Source organism: Engystomops pustulosus, chromosome 4, assembly GCF_040894005.1.
Source record: "Engystomops pustulosus chromosome 4, aEngPut4.maternal, whole genome shotgun sequence".
Classification (NCBI taxonomy): Eukaryota; Metazoa; Chordata; class Amphibia; order Anura; family Leptodactylidae; genus Engystomops; species Engystomops pustulosus.
In genome coordinates this window covers 88,401,723-88,424,421 of record NC_092414.1, presented here as the reverse complement: position 1 = coordinate 88,424,421, position 22,699 = coordinate 88,401,723, and the positions used below count along the sequence as shown (strand labels likewise).

Sequence of the window (22,699 nt, the reverse complement as noted above, 5' to 3'; positions counted from 1 at the left end):
CAAGTATGCCACAAAATTTTTTTTTTACAAGTCAATATATGTAGCATGCAAGAATTAGATATACAGTTAAATGTATTTTATTATAGATCTAAAGTGAATATTCAAGTTATAACACACATTTCATGCATGGTAGATCACATGTATTCATAGCAATGTCTGTGTTTATCCTAGTACTCAGGTTAAGACAGCATGGAACCGAATGACTACCATGCATTTTAACTGGGATAAGTACATACATTGGTTTAGCGTAAGCAGTGTCTGGAATTTGTGCGACAGATTGTACGCAGACATTAAACAGAGACATTCCAGATCTAGGAACCTGCTGTAAAGGTGGCATTTCCTTCACAACTGGTCTGGACATGTATCTTCTACATAATCAACTTCTTGTCTATTGTGGTTATAAAGACTCATGTTAGACCTCTACATGTGGAGAAACTGGTAAAATATCAGGCTATCAAGCTAAGAAAAATGTACAGCAGAAAGACGTACCCATAGGTTCTAATATAGAATACGAGCATATATCACAATGTTATTGGTAAAACAGGTAGTATGTAGCCTGACACCGGTGGACTTGACAAACTAGATCAATTTTGCTCTTACACACTCATGTTAAAGGATTTTCTAGGAATTTGGCCAAGTTATGCATCTATTGTGTATTACTGTGTCCAGAACCTTCCTGGATGGCAGATGCACGAGGAAGGATCAGACATGTTATATTTCCACATTCCAAATTCTTTTGTTATCTTTACAGAAAATGTTTCATTTGATGGTTGAACTGTGGAATAAAAAAAATCTGAATTGTTATATCACAGAGAAATAATAAAATTATTTACTAAGACATTAGTAGGGTGAAGGCTCATCCAGCACTGTTGTCTCCAGGATTTGGATTTGTGGACTTCAGTTACATCCGATGCAACATTCAATGAAATAAAACAACTGTTTGAAAATAATTTGACCTTTTACTACATAAGACTCTCGTCAGATAATATATACCATACAAAAATAACATATATATATATATATATTTGCCCAAAGAATAAACCGACCTCTACAAAATCCATGAAAATAGGTTTGGCAGAAAACACAATAACACAATGGTTAGATTTGTTTTCTCCACAGTGACACATACTTAAGTTCTGGAACTGTATATTTGTGTCTTTGACTTCTAAGTAAAGGGTATAGTTATCTGACCGATCTAAATCATGGTCTACCCCGTACAATTATAGCTTTGTATGCTACTTTTTCAGCTTTCCTCTGCCCATTTGGATATGTATAACTAATACCTTCACAATAAATAAATAATAAAGGAGTTTATAGAAACCTGCGAGGCTGCATTCACACATAGCGTTTTTTTTATGGGTTTTGACTGCAGCAGAAAAGGCAACCAGAGGTGCTTTACCATAATAGATATACGTTTTCAATGAAATGCATGTAAATAATGCAAAACACCTGGTGCTCATTCCAGAACACATGTTTCAATGAATACGTATATGCATTCTGGCAGAGCCCCTCCTGTTGCTTTTTCTGATGCAGTCAAAATGCATGAGAAAAAATGCATGAAAAAAGAGCAACATGAACGCAGCCTAAGGGTAAAGTTGATAAGCTGCATGAAAGAGGTAGATGTGAAAATTAAGATACTTAAAGGAAACCTACCATTTAGAATGGTCGGTGTAAGCTGTAAGTACCGGGCACCAGCTCAGGTTTTCCCGACGTGTTACCCGAATATTTACGATTTGCGCCGTTTGTACCTGAATTGCCCCGGGATTTTGGCGCACGTGATCGGATTGTGGCGCATCGGCGCCGGCATGCGCGCGATGGAAATCAGGGGGCGTGGCCGAGCGAAAACCCAACGGATTCGGAAAAACCACCGCATTTGAAAAAAAAAATGTGTCGCGAAAATTTCACTCACCTTCATCAGGGATAGGCCGGTGTATTTCGAGGCATTCCAGCGGACTTCAGCGCAGCAGCGCCACCTGGTGGATGGCGGAGGAACTACCATCATAAATCCCGGCCGGACCCGAATCCAGCGCAGAGAAAGCGCCGCTGGATCGAGAATGGGCCGGGTAAGTAAATCCGCCCCTATGTTTCTCAGACAGATTCATGGGAGGGGAGGAGCTGCTGCTCCATGCTCACAGAGGAGGTCATGTGTCAGTCAAGTGTACAAAACAGTGAATGCAGATGTCTCCTGCATAGAATAGTGAGGTACATGATCTTCCCTGTTCCCTATCAGTCCCTCCATCCCAGTCTTTGATTCTACAGAATTTTCTTTGTCTCTGCACCTCATGATGCTCCATTTGCCCACCTTGTCCTTGGCAGTATCAGCTCTGTGCAGATAAGCTATTAACCCTTAGTGCTCACACAGCACATACATAGACTTCTTGTATTTATGATTTCTACCACTTATTACATGTTCCCTGTTACATTACTCTGAGAGAGAACACAGGGCATCATGGGATCTGTGGGCAAGCTAAATGGCCTCAGTAGGAGGGCATAGACTGACAGATATTAGTCTCCACCCACTTCAACTCTGGTGAGAAAGATTTTTGTCAAACACTTTTAGAACACAAAATTCCATAACTTTGGAAAGAAAAGGACAAGCAGCACAAAGTAGGAATCACTCTGTTTGTTTTCAAAGGAGGGATCACAGATAATGATACTATAGCTTTACAGTTACGCTTTAAATATTAGTAGATCATTGTAAATATGGTGTTTTTCACCACTTAGACAAAGCTTGATGCACCTCTGCTATTAATGGATCTATAGTTTTATCTGAACCTCTAAACTATGTTCATTTAAAAAACCCTTCATGTATAGTGTCACAGAAAGGTTTAATAGTTACAGTATGTAATCTTACAGAAAGCAATTATATACTTCTGTGTGATATCTTTTGGTCCAGGGGTCGCCCTGTCACATTATATTACTCAAACGGATTCAGGGAAAATTTATGGATATGGTACATGTCATCTAACTTTATATTGATGTTAGAATTTCAAACTTTTTTTTTGTAGTAAAACAAATGGATCTAACTGATGGAGTTAGATCACACCTGTAAAGCTCCTTCACAGGTTTTCTATAGAATATTGAGAGATTCACTTAAAATCGGCTGCATTCCTACTATTTATATGTGCCTTTTGTGTTGTGCCTCATTTAGTCAGAATGTGAATTCTGCTGACTGCACATGGCACTATTCCATAGCGTTATTGGGCAGGAATTTGACCCACAGTGTGAAGTAATGAACACTCCTGACAATTGAAAGCTCTTTTTATTGCACAAAGATCAAAACTTATATAAAAAAGTTTATTTTGTTTTGTTTCTCTTAGAAAGCTAATGGAAAGAAATCTCAAAGGACCATCTAAAAATAATAATAATATTATTAATAATAATATTACATTACAGAGTACAAACAGCCATATAAAACTATAGGAGTGAGGGTTCTACTTGTAAGATATTATAATCTATGAGGATGAAGGAGGTGACACAAGAGGTATAAGAGCTTGCATAATGCTCCAGCCACTCTTTATAAAAGAAATTAATAAAAACATTTTATAAATGAAAATTCTGCTGCTTGGACCAGTGATCAGCCGTCATCTTATATACAAAGTCAAAGGTGGATGAGGCCGCAGAGAAACCTCGAGCTTGGTATCTATCTGGTGTTTCCCAGACAGGAGGATGACACAGAATGGGTTAGTAAAGAGAGAGTTGAAATTTCATACAGTTAGTGTGATAGGCTAAAGAGATGGGTTTTAAGAGCACGTCTATATTTTTGGCACGGTTTCCCAATGATCACCAGGGTATTATGCATTGTAGATAAAGTGGCTACTTAGCTTTACCTTTGTACATATTTTTGTGTGTGTGCACACATAAAATACATTGCTTCCATTAGGCATTTTCCAGTGTCTAAGATGTTTTATCTTCTTGAATTTTTCAGATTGTAAATACACATGCCATTCTCATTGCCAAGGACAGGTGCAATTAAACTGTGAACCGAATGGAAAATTAATGGAATGTTTACCTGCGTACGACACATTGGACCACTCCAATAATAATGATAAGGTAACCTCTTTACCCTGTGAAGTTTTTGTGTTTTTTTCCTGTTGTTAAGAATATATATATATATATATATATATATATATATATATATATATATATACCGTATATACTCGAGTATAAGCCGACCCAAGTATAAGCCGAGACCCCTAATTTTACCACCGAAAACTGGGAAAACCTATTGACTCGAATATAAGCCGAGGGTGTAGCATACAGCCAGCCCCTAGTAGTATACAGCTTGCCCCCAGTAGTATACAGCCTGCCCCCAGTAGTATACTGCTTGTCCCCTTGCAGTATACAGCCTGCCCCCAGTAGTATACAGCTTGCCCCCCGTAATATACAGCCTGCCCCCAGTAGTATACAGCCTGCCCCCAGTAGTATACAGCTTGCCTCCAGTGGTATACAGCTTGCCCCCAGTGGTATACAGCCTGCCCCCAGTGGTATACAGCCTGCCCCCAGTAGTATACAGCACAGCCCCCAGTAGTATACAGCACAGCCCCCAGTAGTATACAGCACAGCCCCCAGTAGTATACAGCACAGCCCCCAGTAGTACACAGCACAGCCCCCAGTAGTATACAGCTTGTCCCCAGTAGTATACAGCCTGCCCCCATCAGTATACAGTCTGCCCTCAGTGGTATACAGTAGCCCCTATACAGATAAAGAAATAAACTTAATACTCACCCTCCGTTGTCCCGATGTTCGTCGCGGCTCCCGGCGGCTTCCGATCCCCATCGCGGCTCCCGGCGGCTTCTTCACTCTTCTCTGGCCGGGAGATCGCGCTGGCCGTCGCACACTGTGATGCCGCGCTGTCGCCGCTGATGACGTCATCCGCAGCGACATCGCGGCATCACAGTGTGCGACTGCCAGCGCGATCTCCCGCGAGGAACATCGGGGACACCGGAGGGTGAGTATTAATGTATTTATTTTTATCATTGACTCGTGTATAAGCCGAGGCAAGGTTTTTCAGCACATTTTTTGTGCTGAAAATCTTGGCTTATATACGAGTATATATGGTATGTGTGTGTGTATATATATATATAATATATATATATATATATATATATATATATATATATATATATCTATGTATACAGATATATATATATTATAGTCAATGCTTCAAGTCTTTTCACAGTTATATTCATAGTTATGCTTCAGATCTTCAGCCAATTTTCACACAAGTAAAAACTGGATGTTTTGAAAATACTGCACTTGGATAGTTTGCAATAACCCAACAACTTGAATGAGTCTAGTGCAGTGGTGGCGAACCTATGGCACGGGTGCCAGAGGCGGCACTCTGAGCCCTCTCTGTGGGCACCCAGACCATCACCCCAGAATGAAGTTCAGCAGAGAGAACTCAAAGAATCTGCCTGCAGAATATTCCTACAATGATGGATGAATTTGCCCTCCTCCTTTCAACTGTGTTGGTGTCCTTCAGGCTGAAGGATTGAAAGTTGTCAATGAACAAGGAGAAATACATTGCTGCTTAAATTGTTGCGCTGGCACTTTGCAATAAATAAGTGGCTTTTGGTTGAAGTTTGGGCACTGAGGCTCTAAAAGGTTCGCCATCACTGGTCTAGTGTATGAAAACGAATGAAACTAGGACATGCCAAAATGTATTCTGCAAGCAGTCAGATAAATGTGTTTGTGTTCAGTCAAACCATATGCAGTATGAAAAGTTTTTAAGTTGAGAACTCCGGACGCTCCTTTGTGCCTGCCTGCAGAGATAGAGAGTGAGCTTTTTAGAAATGGCAAAGCATGTTATATAAGTCAACAGATTTTTCCAATACTTCTACAGTTAAGCTGACTATATAGGATATAACTCAACAAACTACACAGTAAGGGGCAGATTTATCAAATGTGTCATAAGGGAAGCCTTACAGTTAGACTAGACAGTCCTCTGATGCTGGATGATAAATCTGTCAAAGCATAAAACTGTCTTTTTGTAACTCCTTTTAGTATGTGTACTTTATACCAGAAAGCTGTACCAAAATTTAGTTGAATTTTCTCGATAATAAACTCCATTTTGGAGGCCATGTCAACTTACAAATGGAACAGTGTTTTTCCGGATTTTTAAGAAAATGTCAGAAATTACTTTGTTGGTGATCATTGTTGTTGTAATGTCTAGCCCATCTATGTATCTGATCACAGCATGGCTCCATGGACTACTCCTACCTATTCTCCATGGAATTCTACTTTTCTCCATGGAGGCATGCTGTGATTTTATGTGATCAGATACATACATGGGGTAGATGTTGCAGATTTAACAGGTTATTTGATGATGTCATCCTGGTCACAAGTGCCCAATGATGAAACGGAGCTCTCTCAATGTTCCACATAGCAGAATAATACAGTAGTTAGACCTGTCAATCAGGAACAAGGAGGCAAGGCAATGCAAGTAACGTTTTTATGGGAACCAAGATTATAAATCAAGCTTCATTACACACACCATACAGCTGATCATTGCAGCCTGGGGCTAATGAAAACCATCCAGAGAGCGTCACAGTGGGCAGAGAGGTCCGTCTATAGCTAGGGGTCCTCTGTAAGTCAGGTGTCTTAAAGTCGGTACTCCCAGTATACACAACTGGTCATCTTTAGCCCCCAGCCTAGTAGTACTGTAATCAATATTAGAAAACCAAACAATCTTGAACCACAAGGATACACATAAGTTTCAATGCTGTATCAATGAACTAAGTCTTATCATATCTCCATACGAAAATAATGAAGACTTTGTGAATGAACACAAGTCTTTATTGCACAATCTATTCATAAATTTCATCACAAAATATTATCTGACTAAAAATACCCCATTAAAAAGGACATAAAAACACGAAGACAACATGGACAATGTGAACATTCATGGAGAGGCAACACATAAAACAAGAAATTACATCATAGGCGCTGGTAAAAACATTTTCCAAAGTACTAAGGTTCCACACAACAGATAAGCAATGCAGTACCGCATATCAAAATCACTTGATGAATAATATCAAAAATCCAATCATGTACCTGTGTGGAACCTTAGTACTTTGGAAAATGTTTTTACCGGCGTATGATGTAATTTCTTGTTTTTATGTGTTGCCTCTCCATGAATGTTCACACTGTCCGTGTTGTTTTGATCGTACTGTAATCAAGCCTTAGCTGTACTAAGAGCTGCACTTCTTTCTTCATTGTAAACCAGTGTCTGGAAAATGATTTTATGTCTGGAAAGGGCTTTCATAAACATGATGGGCTGTGCATTACATATGATTTCTGGTAAATCAGCAGTGGTTGAGGGAATGTTGTTTTATCTAAGAGACCTTGGTAATATCTGAGCAGAGAAGACAAACCACGCATCAACGTGTGATTAGTGATTCTTCCTTCAAAACGATCAATAGCTACAAAAATAAACAGGTAATTGCTTTAAGGACATCACATCATATCCATTAGCCATGATCTGCTTCCTCTACTATAAATTTAGCAGTGTAATTATTACAGGAGTAATAAAGCCAAGTTATGCTTTATCTGCAATGCATTTTCAATTCTGCTTATGAAAGCATGAGAAGGTGTATCTGGCTTATGGTTAAATGTTAAAGGGATTGTCCAGCTCATTTTGTCATGCTGCAGAGGGGAGACATTAAAAACAATATGTACTCGCCTCTCCCTAGGGTTTCCAGCTGTCTCCCAGTTTATCCCCCATCCCGCTGAAGTTAGTATTGACATCCATTCAGAGCATGGAATTTCCCTTCAGTCATATGGCCACTGAAGCCTATTATTAGAAGCCAGCACTAGAAAGGGTAGAGCGGGAAGAGATGAGTACAATTCTTTTATGACCCCTTTCTGCAATTTGTTTAGAGGAAAAACAACAGTTGGACAGTCCTGTTCTGTTATTTTTATACTTTGGGGCCAAACTTATCTATATCAAATTGACTTTTCCTTATGATACCAAATTATAGTAGGACCTGAAATCTTCTTTAAGGATAGTAATACGAATTAATTAAGTGTCTACTCTTAATTTAATAGTGAACCATTTCATGCAAAATGAATATACATATAAATATCTGAATAGAAGGGTAGTAGCTTATGATCACAGTCGGATCATAAGGAATTGTATTAATGAGCTGTAGGACAAACCATGGCCGAGATTTATCTAGTGTATGGGAATACATCTTAAGATTTTCAAGCTAAGAACCATGAACCCTTAGCAATCTGTCACCAGAATTTAACCAGTTAAATTACTAGCCCCATAATTTATGGTATGAAATGTCCTTTCTAGAAATGCCTATTTTATGTAAAATTGTTAACCTATAAACTCCTCCAAAGTCATATGCAAATGAGTGAAGAAGAGGGAGGTTTAGAAGAAGGAGTTTCCCTTCAGACCCCCTCTATCTTCGATTGTTTAGTACAGAGGTCCCCAACCTTTTTTGCACCAGGGACCGGCTTTAAGCTAGACCAGTTTTCCATGGCCCGGTGGGGGTGGGGGCGGGGGTTTCATCATATCGGTTTGGTGTAAAAATAAAGCAATGCAAAATGCATACAGCGTATTGCCATGTAGTATAAAATGCATACAGCGTATCGCCATGTAGTATTAAATGCATACAGCGTATCGCCATGTAGTATAAAATGCATACAGCGTATCGCCATGTAGTATAAAATGCATACAGCGTATCGCCATGTAGTATAAAATGCATACAGCGTATCGCCATGTAGTATAAAATGCATACAGCGTATCGCCATGTAGTATAAAATACATACAGCGTATCGCCATGTAGTATAAAATGCATACAGCATACCGCCATGTAGTATTAAATGCATACAGAATACCGCCATGTAGTATAAAATGCATACAGAATACCGCCATGTAGTATAAAATGCATCCAGCGTGCCACCAAGTAGTATAAAATGCACACAGCATGCCACTAAGTAGTATAAAATAGATACAACGTACCGCCAAGTAGTATAAAATGCATACAGCGTATCGCCATGTAGTATAAAATGCATACAGAATACCGCCATGTAGTATAAAATGTATCCAGCGTGCCACCAAGTAGTATAAAATGCATACAGCGTATCGCCATGTAGTATAAAATGCATACAGCGTATCGCCATGTAGTATAAAATGCATACAGAATACCGCCATGTAGTATAAAACGCATACAGCATGCCACCAAGTATTATAAAATAGATACAACGTACCGCCAAGTAGTATAAAATGCATACAGAGTACTGCCATGTAGTACAAAATAGAAGCCCTGATAAATATCACAAATGCTGCATATATACACATAAACAAACAGTAGATACAGCATATACACACACACACACACACACATACATATATACACACACACATATACATATATACAAACACATATATATACACACACATATTACATATATTTACACATATTACACATATATACACATATTACACATATATATGCAAAGATAAAGTAACCTTACCTCTCTATTGTGTTCCTGGAAATTTCGGTGCCTTGTCCTGCAGCGTTGGTGGCGCGGTGAGGTAGCCAGGAGCGGGTAGGTCGTGAGAGCCAGGAGGCTAGGGAGCCTGGAGCTTAAGCGAGGGAAGGGGGAGCAGGGAGCCGAGAGCCTGGAGGGGGGGGGGGGGCGTTAGCGGAGCCAGGTTGAGACGGGAAAGGTGAGCCGAGAGCCGGAAGCAGGTAGGTGAAGAACGGTAGGGGAGCGTGGAGCTTGAGCAGGGGCAGGGAGCCGGGAGCGGGGGGCGGAAGGAGCGGTATGGGAGCGTGGAGCTTGAGCAGGGGCAGGGAGCCGAGAGCCGGGAGCGGGGGGCAGAGGGAGCGGAAGGAGCGGTAGGGGAGCGTGGAGCTTGAGCAGGGTGCCGGAAGCGGGGGGCAGAGGGAGCGGAGAGCGGAGGGAGCGGTAGGGGAGCGTGGAGCTTCAGCAGGGGCAGAGAGCCGGGAGCGGGGGGCAGAGGGAGCGGAGAGCCGAGGGAGCGGTAGGGGAGCGTGGAGCTTCAGCAGGGGCAGGGAGCCGAGAGCCGGGAGCGGGGGGCAGAGGGAGCGGAGAGCGGAGGGAGTGGTAGGGGAGCGTTGAGCTTCAGCAGGGGCATGGAGCCGAGAGCCGGGAGCGGGGGGCAGAGGGAGCGGTAGGGGAGCGTGGAGCTTCAGCCGGGAGCGGGGGGCAGAGGGAGCGGAGAGCAGAGGGAGCGGTAGGGGAGCGTGGAGCTTCAGCAGGGGCAGGGAGCCGAGAGCCGGGAGCGGGGGGCAGAGGGAGCGGAGAGCCGAGGGAGCGGTAGGGGAGCGTTGAGCTTCAGCAGGGGCAGGGAGCCGAGAGCCGGGAGCGGGGGGCAGAGGGAGCGGAGAGCCGAGGGAGCGGTAGGGGAGCGTGGAGCTTCAGCAGGGGCAGGGAGCCGAGAGCCGGGAGCGGGGGGCAGAGGGAGCGGAAGGAGCGGTAGGGGAGCGTGGAGCTTGAGCAGGGTGCCGGAAGCGGGGGGCAGAGGGAGCGGAGAGCCGAGGGAGCGGTAGGGGAGCGTGGAGCTTCAGCAGGGGCAGGGAGCCGAGAGCCGGGAGCGGGGGGCAGAGGGAGTGGTAGGGGAGCGTTGAGCTTCAGCAGGGGCAGGGAGCCGAGAGCCGGGAGCGGGGGGCAGAGGGAGCGGTAGGGGAGCGTGGAGCTTCAGCAGGGGCAGGGAGCCGAGAGCCGGGAGCGGGGGGCAGAGGGAGCGGAGAGCAGAGGGAGCGGAGAGCAGAGGGAGCGGTAGGGGAGCGTGGAGCTTCAGCAGGGGCAGGGAGCCGAGAGCCGGGAGCGGGGGGCAGAGGGAGCGGAGAGCCGAGGGAGCGGTAGGGGAGCGTTGAGCTTCAGCAGGGGCAGGGAGCCGGGAGCGGGGGGCAGAGGGAGCGGAGAGCGGAGGAAGCGGTAGGGGAGCGTGGAGCTTCAGCAGGGGCAGGGAGCCGGGAGCGGGGGGCAGAGGGAGCGGAGGGAGCGGTAGGGAAGCGTGGAGCTTCAGCAGGGGGAGGGAGTCGAGAGCCGGGGGCGGAGGGAGCGGAGAGCTCGCGGCAGTAGCGGCACCGCACAGCGGGCACATCACGTCTTGTACCTGGGGGAGGCAGCAGTTCCCCCGCGGGAGCTCCCGGGGCCCCGTGTGTTGTGTGAGGTGCGGAGATGAACCGCAGGACCTTGGCCTTCAGAGGCGGTGGAGGCCTAGCCGCTGTGTCGGGGGCCCCCGTGAACAACAATGGCGTCAGCTTGGGGCTGCTCTCTGTGGACGAGGCCTCGGCCTGGAGCCTGAGCCGACAACTCAACGGGGGGAGCGGAGCCGTGGCCCCCTGCGCGGAGCGGCTGATAAACTGCAACGGCCCGGTCCTGGTCCGCGGACCAGCGGTTGGGGACCTCTGGTTTAGTATCTTCAATGACATTAAAGATAAGAATCTCATCTTTCGCATCAAAAGAGGTTTGTAAATATGTGATACCAGAGATACAGCAGAACATAGACAGGGACTGGATCTTTATCTGCAGCTCGCTGTATCTCTGGCTCAGAAGCCTAATGTGATTTGAAAGATGAGATTCATATCTTTAATATGACACCAAAAGCGTGTTTCTAGGTACTATGAAAATGATGGTGTTTTTGAAGTGACATTGCACCTACAGTCTCTAAACTTTACTCTTCTCAGGCAAAATGTGATTGTTTTCTGCTCACTCTCACATGGCTTTGGAGGTTTTTTTTATAGGTTCCATCTTTTATTTCACATAAAAAAAACTCCTCCAAAGGATCCTAAAAAAAAGTCCTGCACAAAATAGTGTGTAGGACTTAGTATGTCTTAAAGGTCTGCACAAAATAGTGAGGTACAAGATCTCTCTGTTCCCTATCAGTTCCTCTATCCCAGTCTGTGATTCTACAGAACTTTATCTGTCTGTCTCTGCACTTCTTGCTGCAGTCTCATCTCTGTCCAGATAAGCTATGATCAGCTGTGTGTGCTCTATGTGAATAGACTGCACCAGCCGCACGTATGTTTAACATTGCTCAATTTCTGCCTTTTTGTGATATTTTTGCACAGGAAATTCTCAGATACCTCAAACATAAAATTGAGCAAAAACTTCAAAATGGGGCAAAAACTTTAAAATTCTGCAAGTTTGAGGTAAATCTCCCCCTTGTAGTAGCAATGGACCCACATACACCACCTCCTATGTGGTGTAGTTTTGTGATTAAATTTGCGTTCTTTTGAAAATTCTCAGTTGATAAATGTGGTGTTGCACACTCTGAGGTGTATTTTTTCCGTCATTGCGTGACTTTAGAGTTGCGTTTTTTTCTCACTAAAAAACCCAGCAAAAACAATGTTTGCGACAATTATACGCTAAGAATCTACCATATGCACTCGAGTATAAGCCGACCCGAGTATAAGCCAAGACCCCTAATTTTACCACCAAAAACTGGGAAAACATATTGACCCGAGTATAAGCCGAGGGTGGGAAATGCATTGGTCACAGACCCCCTCCCCAGTGTATAGCCAACCAGCCCCCTATAGTATACAGCCAGTCCAGCCTGCCCCCAGTAGTATACAGCCAGTCCAGCCTGCCCCCAGTAGTATACAGCCAGTCCAGCCTGCCCCCAGTAGTATACAGCCAGTCCAGCCTGCCCCCAGTAGTATGCAGCACTGCCCCCAGTAGTATGCAGCACTGCCCCCAGTAGTATGCAGCACTGCCCCCCGTAGTATGCAGCACTGCCCCCAGTAGTATACAGCACTGTCCCCAGTAGTATACAGCTTGCCCCCAGTAGTATACAGCACCCTAGCCTGCCCCGTGTGGTATACAGCCTGCCCCCAGTAGTATACAGCCCAGCCCAGCCTTCCCCTGGTAGTATACGCCTGCCCCCAGTAGTATACAGCTTGCCCCAGCATTAAAAAAAATAATAAACGTATATACTCACCCTCCAGTGGCCCCGATGTGCAGCGCTGCTCCCCCCGATGTCCGCGCGGCTCGTCTTCATGCTTCTGTGCCCGTCTTCCTTCTTCTGCCGGGCGCCGCCATTGCTCTCTTGGCCGGCTTATACACGAGTATATACGGTACATAGTACTAATGATAAATCTCCCCCTGTATGTACACTGTGCAGTGTTCACTGGATTTACTTGTGGGAAACTATATGGATGTAATGCTAAATTACTTTGAGAGAGAACACAAGGCATCATTGTCACAGGTGGTCCCACGATCCATATCTCGGATCGCGGGGTCACCCATGCCTCTCGCATGCGCGCTGCAAGCGCAATTTACGGGTCCCGGCTCCTGCCCTGGCCTCTTCAGTTGTGGCTGCCGCTGCTCCTTCGCCCTCGGCCGTACGTGCACGTCCCCGACTCCTAGGGCGCGCGCGCACCAACTTCTGCAGATTTAAAGGGCCAGTGCGCCACTATTTGGCGCTGGCCATTTCAGGTAATCTATTTATTCCTGCGTCTTCCTGTGATCCCTGCCGGATCTTTGTGCCCTGTGCCCTAGAGAAAGCTTTGTTTATGCCGTGTGCTGTTTATGTGAATTCCCGTTGTGACCCTGGTTCTGCTTTTGACTTCGCTCCTTTGCCGCCTGCCTTGACCTATTGCTATGTCTCTGACTCCTGTGATGCCCGTCCTGACCTCCTGCCTGTCCCCGACTACGAGATTGCCTGCCGTTTCTGTACTTCGACCTTGGCTGCCATTGCGGACAAGTCACGCATGTGGAACGACCTGGTGGTACCACGCCCCGCAGCAAGACCAACCTGCTTTGTGGCGGGCTCTGGTGAAAACCGGGTACCACTTAGACTCCGGTCCCAAGTTGTGGCTTGTGTCATCTTCCGCAGTGGTCCAGAGGATCCACAACCTCGAAGCTTGACAATCATGGGATCTGTGGGCAAGCTAACTGGCCTCAGCCTGAGAGTGTAGATGGACAGACATTATTCTCGGCCAACTTCACCTCTTGTGAGATTTTTGTCAAAATCTTTCAGAACAGAAAATGCCAGAACTATGGAAAGAAAAGGATGAGCAGCACAAAGTAGTCAATGTTCTGCTTGTTTTCACGGGGGGAATCACATATAATAATTTGGTAAAATCACTATAGCTTTACAGTTATGCTTTAAGCTTCAAAATTTCCTTGTACCAGCAGCTAAGGGGTTTTCTAGAATATTGATATTTATGCTCTGTGTTTTCTTCAATCAGCTAAAGATAGGCCATCAATATCAATCCCAGAAAACCTCTTTAAGCATCTTATTAAAGGGAGACAGGCAGTTGAAGTCAGGCATTGCTAATAACAACAGTTCCTGGCAGAAGTGTCCCTAAGCACTCTCCTCTCCCCATCTCCAGTTGGCAGTATGCTATGCCGGGGTGCTGGCCCGGGTGTGGCATACCTATATGTTCAAAGTGGAAGAGAGGGGAGTGTCTGGACGGCCCCCTCATAAATACCTTGGACTGCCGAGGAGACAGTACCTATGGTTGGACCGCTAAGTGCCACAGTGTGGTACAGCATTTAGGCATGCAGGACCTGCAGGATCTGATTGCTCATACTATATATTGCAATACTACTGTATTGCAGTATATAGTAATTTTACTGCAGGTTAACTGCCAAGATCTGTAACAGCCCTGTGGCAGTTACAGGTGGGTGTCAGCTGTGTTATGCAGCCGACACCCGCTGTTTATGGAGAGAGCTAAGCTCGTATTGTATGCCCTGGTGAGCAAAGGGGTATATGCTACATATTAGAAGGCAAGGAAACTCAAAATGGCTCATTTATTTAATTGACAGAGGCTTCAGCAGTTACAAATTAAATTATAAATAAACTGCATCCTACATAGCATACAAACATAGTCTTATAGAGTTTCCTTTTTAGTATCTATCTGGCTGTAGAGGTTGTTTTTTATGTTATTACACTTTACTTTATTACATGACATATGAAAGTTATCCAAATGATTTTAGAAGAAAGTTGGCATGGCTGACAATACAGCCGCCAACTGAAGTAAACAGGAACATGGATTGCCAGAAGATGGCAGGTCCCAACCATTTATATCTACAACAGTCTCACTTTAAGGCTAGATTTTCACAATTTATTTTCTTCCAGTTTTTGAAGTGAAAACCAATACGGAAATACATAAAACTAAACTAAGGTAAATATATAAAACATAACATGACACCTATCAGATGTCAGGCCCCAGGAGACACCAGGGCAATGAAGCTCTCCCACATTTTTCCCTACTCTGGGGCTGGGGCTAAGACAAGTCTGGAGGATGCTTTTGCAGCCTGCCACTGCTGTTAGAAGTCTCTTACAGCCCCTAGTACAGTGGTGGCGAACCTATGGCACGGGTGCCAGAGGTGGCACTCGGAGCCCTCTTTATGGGCACCCTTACCATCAACCCAGTGTAGAATTTGCCAGACAGGAGTCAAGGCCTCTTGCAGTCCCAGGCAGCCCAGGACCCTAGAACAGTGGTGGCGAACCTATGGCACAGGTGCCAGAAGTGGCACTCAGAGCCATTTCTGTGGGCACTCAGGCCATTGCCCCAGGACAGAGTTCACCAAATAGGACCAAATCTTCCTGCAGTCCCAGGCAACTTAAGCGACACTTCATCAGCTGTTTGGAAAAGTGAGAAGGTGTTGACAAAACTGCATTATCTTTGGAGTCCATCCGCTGGACCCACCATTCTTCCTCTACTGAGAGACCCTGGAGAGACGCTACAACGAGAGTCTGAATTTTCCCTTCTTCTTTCAACTGTATTGGTGGCCTCAGGGGGTCGATACGATTGAAAGATGAGGAAGAACAGGTAGCAATAAGTTACTGCTTAAAATGTCATGTTGGCACTTCACGGTAAATACTTGGATTTTGGTTGTAGTTTGGGCACTCGGTCTCTAAAAGGTTCGCCATCACTGGCCTATATAATGGTGTGAGGCTGTATAATGATGTGATGGCTGCTCCATGTGCTTGCTGGAGGCCACACCCCCTGCTGCCTGTGTGTATGTATAGGAGAGATACAGCAGCTCCAGGCAGCCATGTTATAGCAGAACATGTCAGGCACTTGTGTAGCTGATGTCTGTGTATCACACATGTGTATAGCAGAACATGTCAGGTACTTGTGTAGCTGATGTCTGTGTATCACGCATGTTATAGCAGAACATGTCAGGAACTTGTGTAGCTGATATCTGTGTCTCTGTGTATAGGAGGATGCAGCATGTCAGCAGATACAGCACACACACCAGAAATGCTTTACTATACATTACACACAGACATGAGCAGGGGGAGGAGAGGGGAGGGGAAACAGGGATGACATCACTGCCTCTGACCATCTGACCAGCCTCATTTACATAATAAAGAATAGATGATTTTAAAATGATTAATGTATGAAATAACTAGATAAAGGCTGGGATGGGATCCTTGTGAGCTGCTCCAACAGGTAGTAGTGACAGGAATAGTGACACAGACCTGATGACAGGTGTCCTTTAATATACTTAAATTTGGTTGAATGATTAAAACTAGGTATCCCTCCTCAAAGTTGGTGGACAATTTACTCAATAGACTAAAAAGCTAACGTTTTATTTCGTAGTCTAAAAATATAGTCCGATTCAAAGGGACCAAGAAAAACGAGACAAGAAACAAAAGTGAGCAGAGTTTGTGTATTTGGGATATGATCCTTACTTACTTATGATCACTTTAAAACACTTAGATAGAGTTTCTAAAATTTACCAAAACAAAGTAGAAAGTAAAATTGTACCTAAGGCTGAAGATTCCACTGATTAGCAAGCTGTCCAAAGGAAATCTACCATCAAAATCAGGCATGATAACCCAAGGACACAAACTCATAGATTAGGGCACCATGACTGTGATGATCATCTATATTTTTTTTTTAAAAACATTTTGTTTGATTTTCCAAAACAAATAAAATATAAAATACAAACGTTTTCAAGAATTTTTGCTTTGACTGGTACAGTTAATATTACTTACATTGGTTTCTGTTACAGATTTCAAAACGTGGCGGAGGTGTGATACTTTCTTTATGTCCTGTAGCTAAGACCAGTCATAATTCACCACTAGGATATACACTCACCGGCCACTTTATTAGGTACACCATGCTAGTAACGGGTTGGACCCCCTTTTGCCTTCTTAACTGCCTCAATTCTTTTCTTCGTGGCATAGATTAAACAAGGTGCTGGAAGCATTCCTCAGAGATTTTGGTCCATATTGACATGATGGCATCACACAGTTGCCGCAGATTTGTCGGCTGCACATCCATGATGCGAATCTCCCGTTCCACCACATCCCAAAGATGCTCTATTGGATTGAGATCTGGTGACTGTGGAGGCCATTTGAGTACAGTGAACTCATTGTCATGTTCAAGAAACCAGTCTGAGATGATTCCAGCTTTATGACATGGCGCATTATCCTGCTGAAAGTAGCCATCAGATGTTGGGTACATTGTGGTCATAAAGGGATAGACATGGTCAGCAACAATACTCAGGTAGGCTGTGGCGTTGCAACGATGCTCAATTGGTACCAAGGGGCCCAAAGAGTGCCAAGAAAATATTCCCCACACCATGACACCACCACCACCAGCCTGAACCGTTGATACAAGGCAGGATGGATCCATGCTTTCATGTTGTTGTGCAAATTGTAGCCTCAGTTTCCTGTTCTTAGCTGAAAGGAGTGGCACCCGGTGTGGCCTTCTGCTGCTGTAGCCCATCTGCCTCAAAGTTCGATGTACTGTGCGTTCAGAAATGCTCTTCTGCCTACCTTGGTTGTAACGGGTGGCGATTTGAGTCACTGTTGCCTTTCTATCAGCTCGAACCAGTCTGCCCATTCTCCTCTGACCTATGGCATCAACAAGGCATTTCCGCCCACAGAACTGCCGCTCACTGGATGTTTTTTCTTTTTCGGACCATTCTCTGTAAACCCTAGAGATGTTTGTGCGTGAAAATCCCAGTAGATCAGCAGTTTCTGAAATACTCAGACCAGCCCTTCTGGCACCAACAACCATCCCACACTCAAAGGCACTCAAATCACCTTTCTCCCCCATACTGATGCTCGGTTTGAACTGCAGGAGATTGTCTTGACCATGTCTACATGCCTAAATGCACTGAGTTGCCGCCATGTGATTGGCTGATTAGAATTAAGTGTTAACGAGCAGTTGGACAGGTGTGCCTAATAAAGTGGCCTGTGAGTGTATACTTGGCAGGTAGTTTTAGAATTTACTCAGTCTGATCGATAAACAATCCCTCAGGGTGCTGTCACACGTCGCGTTTACCGCATGCGTTTAAAAACGCATTGCAATAGCTGGAGAGTGATTTGCCTAATTAAACAGCTGCTAACACCTGTGTTTACAAAACGCAACCGTTAACGCATTGTTAACGCATGTGTTAACATCGCGGTTAACGCATGCGTTAACCGCGATGTTAACGCATGCGTTTTGTAAACGCAGGTGTTAACAGCTGTTTAATTAGGCAAATCTCCCTTCAGTTGTAGCTATGCGTTTTTAAACGCATGCAGTAAACGCGACGTGTGACAGCACCCTCACACACCATATCCAAGTACTAAAAAATAACTTTTAATTCATAATTTTAAAATGGACTACATTAGCTGTGAAATACACAAACTTTAATAGCACAGAAACATCAATGTTGTGCAGTGCCTATCATATCCATCCCCAGAAAACACCCATTGAATGAAGATACAGTGATATGGAGATAACAGTGGGGTCAGAGTGGCGGGATTTCCCAGTACAGGCAGTCCCCGGGTTACGTACAAGATAGGTTCCGTAGGTTTGTTCTTAAGTTGAATTTGTATGCAAGTCGAAACTGTATATTTTATAATTGTAGTTCTAGACAATTTTTTTTTTGCCCTAGTTACAATTGGAGTTTCAAAATTTTTTGCTGTAATGGGACTAAGGATTATCTATAAAGCTTCATTACAGACACCTTACAGCTGATTATTGCAGTCTGGGACTATAGTAAAGCTTCCAGAGAGCTTCACCAGAGGTCACAGTGGGCAGAGGGCTCTGTCTTTAACTATGGGTCGTCTGTAATTCGGGTGTCCTTAAGTAGGGGACCACCTGTACAGGACTTTATTGATCACAGCGTGTAATGATAGATTAATGTCTTTATTAATAGGGGTATCACTAGTGGTAGTGTGAGCTTGATATTCATCAGGTATTTCAACAGTGTCTGTCCTCCTAGTAGCTAGGTCTGTGATTAGGTAAATATTCATCTACGCACACAAAAGATGGATCGCTTTGTCCACTTGACAGTATAGAAAATATTACTGCCGGTGCTAGAGAACTGTCCCTTACTACAGCATCTTATGTCTACCACTTAGGGCTTAGCTCAGTAGATCGATTTATCCAACCAGATGACTATAGGTGTAGTTACTAGGTAGGTATATATTGGCTCACTCCACCATCGCATACACACTTCTCAATTCAATATCACTGCCTGCAACTTCAAGTAAATCTACAGCTGTTACTCCTAATATTCATACACTGTCCCCTAGCCTAACTTGCATACTCATGCTAGCTAGTAGAGAGGAATAGGACACTGATCACAACTGTGTTAATGCTAGTTAAAACTGACACACACAGCCCCCCAACATGTTTCGCCCTATATAAAGCTTCCTAAGGGGTTTGGGCTTATGCTCATATAGTTGGTGGTATGTGAAGGAAACGTAAGGGAAAACTTACTTTAGAGCTCTTGCCAGCGGATTTCTTTTTCCATGGGCAATATATAGTGATTTCTGAACCTGGGGTAAAGTCTCTGTGGTTCCAAAGGGGCATGTATTTAGACAGTAAGAAATAGATATTGTATAACTTCTTTCTATGTCACTAATGCGGCTTGTGTAATAGTGACACTAGGTCGTTGGGTGCCGCTAGTGCTTTTTCATGCCTCATATTAGATTATTTATTGGTGCCTTAAATCTAGTCCATTAGGTGTTGGAAAAGAGTTGCTAGCTTATATCCAATAAAATTCTGCAGATTTACTCCCCCTGCAAATATGTTCAACATCGACTTACACGCTGCTGCAACTTGCGGTCTTACCCCCACCAAACTAAAGATTGAAATGCTTTCATCAGTTTTCAGTTTTTCTGCCTCAACATGCTTCAGTAATATAGTAATGGTCTGCAGCAGATACAGTAATCTAGGTAATGGAATCATCTTGATCAAGTGGCATCTGACCAACATTTTGAGGGGGGCTGTAGCCAGTGGGCAAGGAAGTTCTGCTAGCAGAGGGGGATAGTTAAGTGTGTATAACGAGACTGATTTCCGCCCAATGTGTATGCCTAGGTATATTAAATGTGAGTAAAGTATTTCAATACTAAAAACCAGGAGAGGCCATGTCAGGCTAGTAATTCACTTTTGGAGACATGACATGTGAAAGCCAGCAAATTGCCCAAAATGCACTATATGATTAAGGACTGATTGAAGCTGTCGTTCAGGATTGGAGAGAAAAAGAATGTTCTGTTCTCGCCATTCTTCTGATGAAGTTACCGGGGTCTCGCCCTATTCTGTCTGTGATGAAAACAATCTCCCTGGATTGTTGATTCTTCTTGCACCAGTAACCAAAGTGCCAATGGTAAGCACTACCCTGCAGGTTTTCTGAGGTTGGTGAGCGGGAACTCAGGAGCTGCTGCATCACATCACTGTGCCGGAAGTGGAAGTCCACCATGCTTGATTTTGATTTAAAGAGAACCCGTCATGCAAAATAACCCCCCTAAACTAAATATATTTTCATAAACTGCCATTAGAGAGCATTGCCTCTATCCCTTCATTGTCCCTCTGCATGCCTGTAAACCTAAGCAATGAGGTCCTAAAGCTGTATGCAAATGACCTGTGAAATGTCCAATGAGTCATTAGCATATTCAAGCTGTCCAGCTTATTCATGAGTGGGAGGCACAGCCACACCCCCAGTGCTTGACTGACAGCCTGTGTAACGCTGTGATGGCTGCTACATGTGCTTGCTGATGGCCACGCCCCCTGCAGCCTGTGTGTGTGTATAGGAAAGATACAACAGCTCCAGGCAGCCATGTTATAGCAGAACATGTCAGGTACTTGTGTAGATGATGTCTGTGTCTGTATTAGGAGGATGCAGCATGTCAGCAGATGCAGCACACACACTAGCAATGCTTTACTAAACATTACACACAGACATGAGCAGGAGGAGGAGAGGGGAGGGGGAATAGGGGTGACATCACTGCCTCTGACCATGTGACCAGCCTCATTTACATAATACAGAAAAGATGATTTTATTACCTGCTCCAACAGGTAGTAGTGAAAGGACTAGTGACACAGACCTGATGACAGGTGTCCTTTAATTTCCTTATAAGGGGTGCCGTAATATTAATGAAATAGTTGTGAATAACTCAGCGGTAATTCAGGGATGGTGATCTTTAAAGTGTAACTATAAGGTTGTAATAATTTTACCAAACTGACTCCCATCAAAAACAAACAGGATGATGTCCATATTGTGCTGCTCACCCTTTTCTTTTCAAAGTTATGGCATTTTCTGTTCTGAAAGTGTTTCACAGAAATCTTTCTCACCAGAGGTGAAGCAGTGAGATAATCTGAGGGGGATAGCAAACCAACTGCTGCATAGGGGTAACAAAGATACAGGTGGTCCCTGACTTAAGAACACCCGACTTACAGACGACCTCTAGTTACAAACGGCCCTCTGGATGTTGGTAATTTACTGTACTATACCCTTAGGCTACAATTATCAGCTGTAACAGTTATCAGAGGTGTCTGCAATTAAGATTTATTGTTAATCCTGGTTCTTATGACAACCTAAAAACTTTAAAATCCAATTGTCAAAGAGACCATAAAAAATTGGCTGAGGTTACAATTATAAAATATACAGTTCCGACTTGTCTACAAATTCAACTTAAGTACAAACCAACCTAAATTCTACCATCAAAATCAAGCATGGATAAACCATGGAAACTTGCTCATTAGTTGCCTGGAATTATGACCAAGCGTCCATGCTTCATTTTGATGGTAGATTTTCTTTAAAACCCTTACTTATCACTGCATTCAAATTAGTGTGCATTTCCTCTGTGTGCGCCAGTTGATGGCACTGTTGTTGCTGGATGCATATCTACATTAATGCAGATGACACTAAGGCATATTTTTCTTTAACACCTAGTAGATCATTATAAATCTGATTAGCATTAAGTGCCATAACAGAAGTGCCGGGGATCAGTGAGGTGTAAGGAGATTTATGAGACTTAGTCTGAGCAGTGCTTAGAAGTGAAATCTATTGTTGAGGTATTTTATTTGGATTATTCATTAATTGATAAATGCCGTAATAAAGAATGTCCTTATCTAACCTTGTACACGAGTATATATAATGCCCCTTTTACAGCAGTACCCTCAGCAAATAACTATGCAAGAGGGATCCTAAGGAAATAGTTTGACTTATGATGTATTATCTGCGGTATTATGCTCAGAATAATTAAAAAAAAAATGTAAAGCTCAATACAGTAGCAGTGAATACTGTGAATAGCAAATAAAATTGGGTATGCACAGGGAACAAGCGTTGGAACTTGTCATGCCATGTATTGCCACTAACTTTCCCCATTAACTAACAGACCTATAAAATCCTTAAGACCTGGGAGTCGTTGAGTCCTGGGAGTCCTTAGGGGTCATGGGAGTGTTGAGCATTGTTGCGATTGCCAGCAAGGAGATACTCAGTGTTTCGCTTTTCACTGTGGCCCAGA

The 22,699-nt window shown here is 44.0% G+C and overlaps 1 protein-coding gene across 3 annotated transcripts in view; it reads left to right on the top strand.

The window, feature by feature from the left end:
* The window catches only part of RASSF3 (Ras association domain family member 3), a 114,786-nt gene that overhangs the window by 47,699 nt on the left and 44,388 nt on the right, over nt 1-22,699 (top strand). For all 3 annotated transcript variants that reach the window (XM_072146638.1, XM_072146641.1, XM_072146639.1), the window contains exon 2: nt 3,929-4,053. In XM_072146638.1, the coding sequence (XP_072002739.1) occupies nt 3,929-4,053 (125 nt within the window). The remainder of the gene's footprint in view (nt 1-3,928; nt 4,054-22,699) is intronic.